The 3,797-nt window shown below is 46.0% G+C and overlaps 1 protein-coding gene across 1 annotated transcript in view; it reads left to right on the top strand.

Annotated features, from left to right (window-relative positions):
* Positions 1-3,797, top strand: part of LOC104517393 (maltase-glucoamylase, intestinal-like) — a gene marked incomplete at both ends in the record, with an annotated part of 23,140 nt that overhangs the window by 887 nt on the left and 18,456 nt on the right. Inside the window, 2 exons of the mRNA XM_010162035.1 lie at positions 2,195-2,294; positions 2,979-3,091. Of these exons, the coding sequence (XP_010160337.1) occupies positions 2,195-2,294; positions 2,979-3,091 (213 nt within the window). The remainder of the gene's footprint in view (positions 1-2,194; positions 2,295-2,978; positions 3,092-3,797) is intronic.

The following is a 3,797-nucleotide window of genomic DNA, read 5'->3' as shown; positions in this document are numbered from 1 at the left end:
GACTCGGCCCCTTCGGGAGTAAGTGCTTGTTTTACTACATTTTCCTCCTTTTCCGGTCAATTCTGGAATTCAGAGTTGACTGCGGGGTTTTTTCCTTAACGACTCGCCATGTATCGCAAAATGTGAGGCACCGCTGAATAGAATTCCCCTTGGAATAGCTTTCCATTGGATTAATAATTTAATTAATCAGCCGACGAACATTAACACCCATCAGGCTTTGCCTTTTGCCATTTTTTTTCCCTGCCTGTGCACCACTGTGTGCAAAATTTGGAAGAAATGGGTTTTTTCCATCCGTGGCATCGTATCTTAGGAAATAGCGCACAGTTGCCCGTGGCAGCCGTTGGTTTATAAAGCAAAACAGCTCTGCCAGCAAATATTTAGTTTCTACGTTTTTTTGCCTTTTTTCCCAAGGTGATGTCTGGGGCATCTGGTTTTCCACACGTATCAAAAACATGTCCCAGCCGCAGTGAGATGTTTTATGCCGAATCCACACATTTTTGACACTCTATTGCTCTGTCACCGTGTCGAACCGCAAAATTTGTTCTTTTAAAATCAGTCCTTGCTATTTATACTCAGTTTTGGTATTTTTGCTTACTGTGTTTTCTGACTTGGATTCCCGCACACAACATTTTTTTCTTGGGGGTTGGGACTTGGGGGAAATAGACAGCCCAACGTTATTGCTGAGTAGTTGTTCACAGATTCTGGTCTTGATGAGGAAAAGGAAATTCTTGGTTGAGTGCGTGGGCACTGGACAGGGCAACGTGGCAAAAAACCCACGAGATAAAACTTCACATTCCTGGCGGTAACCAGTGCTGTGGAGCAAGACGAGTCACGCAGTTTGCCTGAGAGGGAATAACGATCTTAAATGTGATTTGAGTTGCTAAATCAGCTGATCTATAATTACAGCGTCTCAAACTCTGGTCCATATCGTTGCTCGTGATTTGAGATAGGGATGAGATTAAACGAGCGTTGAACTGAGGCCGTTCGATATCGCCCCGATCCTTACGCTGGGTTTGGAGTCCTGACGTCCTTTGATGAAACAGGAGTGACGTGAACGGGATTCGGGGAGCAACGGTGTTTGCATTAATTAACGTCCCCAAAAGCTCTCAGCCGTCATCGATGGGCTGGTTCATCTCTCGTGGCTTTTGAACCAGAAACCTGAATTTGCCTCATTATCGGCAATGTGTGAAATTGTTGCCTTTATTTTCTTTCTGTCCCCACTGGAGACGCAATTTATAACTTTTATTTTTTAAATAACGTGTGTGTGGAGGCTTGAAGATGGGTCTTTCTCCCAGTGACTCCACTGAAGGTCGGTTTACCTAAACAAGTGTTTTCAACAGAGTTTAAACAACTTAAGGGCATTCATGTAAATCACCCAACGGTTTGGGTGGGAAGGGACCTTAAAGCCCATCCAGTTCCAACCCCCCTGCCATGGGCAGGGACACCTTCCACTAGACCAGGTTGCTCCAAGCCTCATCCAGCCTGGCCTTGGACACTCCCAGGGATGGGGCATCCACAGCTTCTCTGGGCAACCTGTCCCAGTGCCTCCCCACCCTCTCTGGGAAGAATTCCTTCCTGATGTCCAATCTAAACCTCCCCACTTCCCATTTAACCCGGTTACCCCTTGTCCTGTCACTACAGGCTCTTGTAACAAGTCCTCTCCCAGCACCCTTGTAGCCCCCTTCAGGTACTGGAAGGCTGCAATGAGGTCTTCTTGGAGCAGAGCACAGGGGCAGAATCCCCTCCCTCGACCTGCTGGCCACACTTCTCTGGATACAGCCCAGGATACAGTTGGCTTTCTGGGCTGCCAGCGCACACGGCCGGCTCATGTTCAGTTTTTCATCCCCCAGTACCCCCAAGTCCTTCTCCTCGGAGCTGCTCTCTATCCACTCTCCACCCAGCCTGTCCTTGTGCTTGGGATTGCCCCAACCCAGGTGCAGGACCTTGCCCCTGGCCTTGTTGACCTCCATGAGGTTGACCCGGTCCCACCTCTCCAGCCTGTCCAGGTTGAGAGAGAAAATAGTTTAAAAAAAAAAGAAGGAAATAAGAAAAATGAGGTTAATGTTGTCCATTTTAGTTTTGCTCTTTGTTCCCTTCAGACAAATTTAACCTCACGTATGATGTATTGTTGAGATTCCCCCAGGTGCATGTAGTGATTGGGTTGTTTTAATGAGCTTTTCTGTTTTCCTTTAAGAACATGGACAACTTATACGGTGTTCAGACATTCTTCCTGTGTTTAGAAGACAACTCGGGAGCCTCTCTTGGTGTTTTCCTGATGAATAGCAATGCCATGGGTAAGATTCCTGCTCTGTAAGGACTGAAAGCCAAAACTCCGTTATCTGCTGGCTGTTGCAGTGCGATCCCACCGAGCTGGTGCACATTTTGATAGGGAGACAATCACCCAGCCTATTTTGAAGAAAGTTGTCTTCGAGTCTGTGAGGGCGCCCGGTTTTTCCCAACATTTCTTTGTGTGTCCAGCGTTTGGGTTGTAGTGCGAGACCAGGGTCACGCACCTCATAGGCATTTTTGTTCGTGTTCAGGGGTGTTTCACCACAGGGTATTGAAATTTGAGCCTAAAGTTAGGGTGAACAGCACTTGTAGAAATAAATTTAGAGTGAACAGCACTTGTAAAAACATGCCCTTAATTTCCCTCTGGTAAGCGTGTACGAATTTGGGTGTGCAACAAATATCCGAGTGTCTTGAGACTGAAAATTTAACGAGAAGAAGTTGTGCCCTTGGGGTTTTCTTCTCTTTCTGGGCTGTAAAAGAATGTAAGAATAGATATTTTTAGAAAAAAAAAAAAAAAAGCCAAGAATGTTCCAGCAGCATTGTGAGCTCCAGAAATGGTTTTTGGTTTCCTTTGATATCTTTGTTTGATATTTTCTCCTCAACAATTTTTAGACCTTTTGTATCAGCACCGCAGTTATTTGAAATTTGGGGGATACCCCACACTGATGTCATGTGTTTTGTACTCGCAGAGTTCGCCCTGCAGCCAGCGCCGGCCGTCACCTACCGAACAATTGGTGGAATTCTCGACTTTTACGTCTTCTTGGGAGACACCCCCGAGCAAGTGGTGCAAGAGTATGTGAAGGTGCGTTGGTGAACCCCAACCCAAAGATCCTCCATCCTTGGAGACACTCAAAGTGTGACCGAGGACTGAGGTTTTGACCAAAGATGATCTTTGAGTAGATGATCTCCAACCTCCACCATCCTGTGGCTTATCTTGAGGAATTATAGAATCATAGAATCACAGAATGGTTTGGGCTGGAAAGGGCCTCAAAGACCATCCAGTCCCACCCCCTGCCATGGGCAGGGACACCTTCCACTAGACCAGGTTGCTCCAAGCCTCATCCAGTCGGACTTTGGACATTCGCAGGGATGGGGCATCCACAGCTTCTCTGGGCAACCTGTCCCAGTACCTCCCCACCCTCTGGAACAGGTTGCCCAGAGAAGTTGTGGATTATGCACCAAACATTTCTGTACTTTTTAAAGCTTCCTTTTCTCCCTCGATTTCCACATCTCTTCTTTGGCTTTTTTTACTCCAAAATTATAACTCAAGGTTTGCCCCAACCTGTGGTATTTGATGGTGGCAAAGTATCTATACTTCTAGGTATCTATTGGGGTCTCTATGGCAACTAGTTTCCATGTGTATTTTTGGGGGCCAAATGCATGTTTCAGTGACTTCTTTAAGAAAGCATATGTAAGATTCTGAACAGCATTAAATTTAGTTATTTAGTAACTTAAATCTTTAAAGTTAGACTAAAAATTCTCTCCTCTCCTCTCCTCTCCTCTCCTCT

This window comes from Eurypyga helias, unplaced genomic scaffold (genome assembly GCF_000690775.1).
Source record: "Eurypyga helias isolate BGI_N326 unplaced genomic scaffold, ASM69077v1 scaffold15132, whole genome shotgun sequence".
NCBI classification, from domain to species: Eukaryota; Metazoa; Chordata; class Aves; order Eurypygiformes; family Eurypygidae; genus Eurypyga; species Eurypyga helias.
This window is presented reverse-complemented; position numbering and strand designations above follow the sequence as displayed.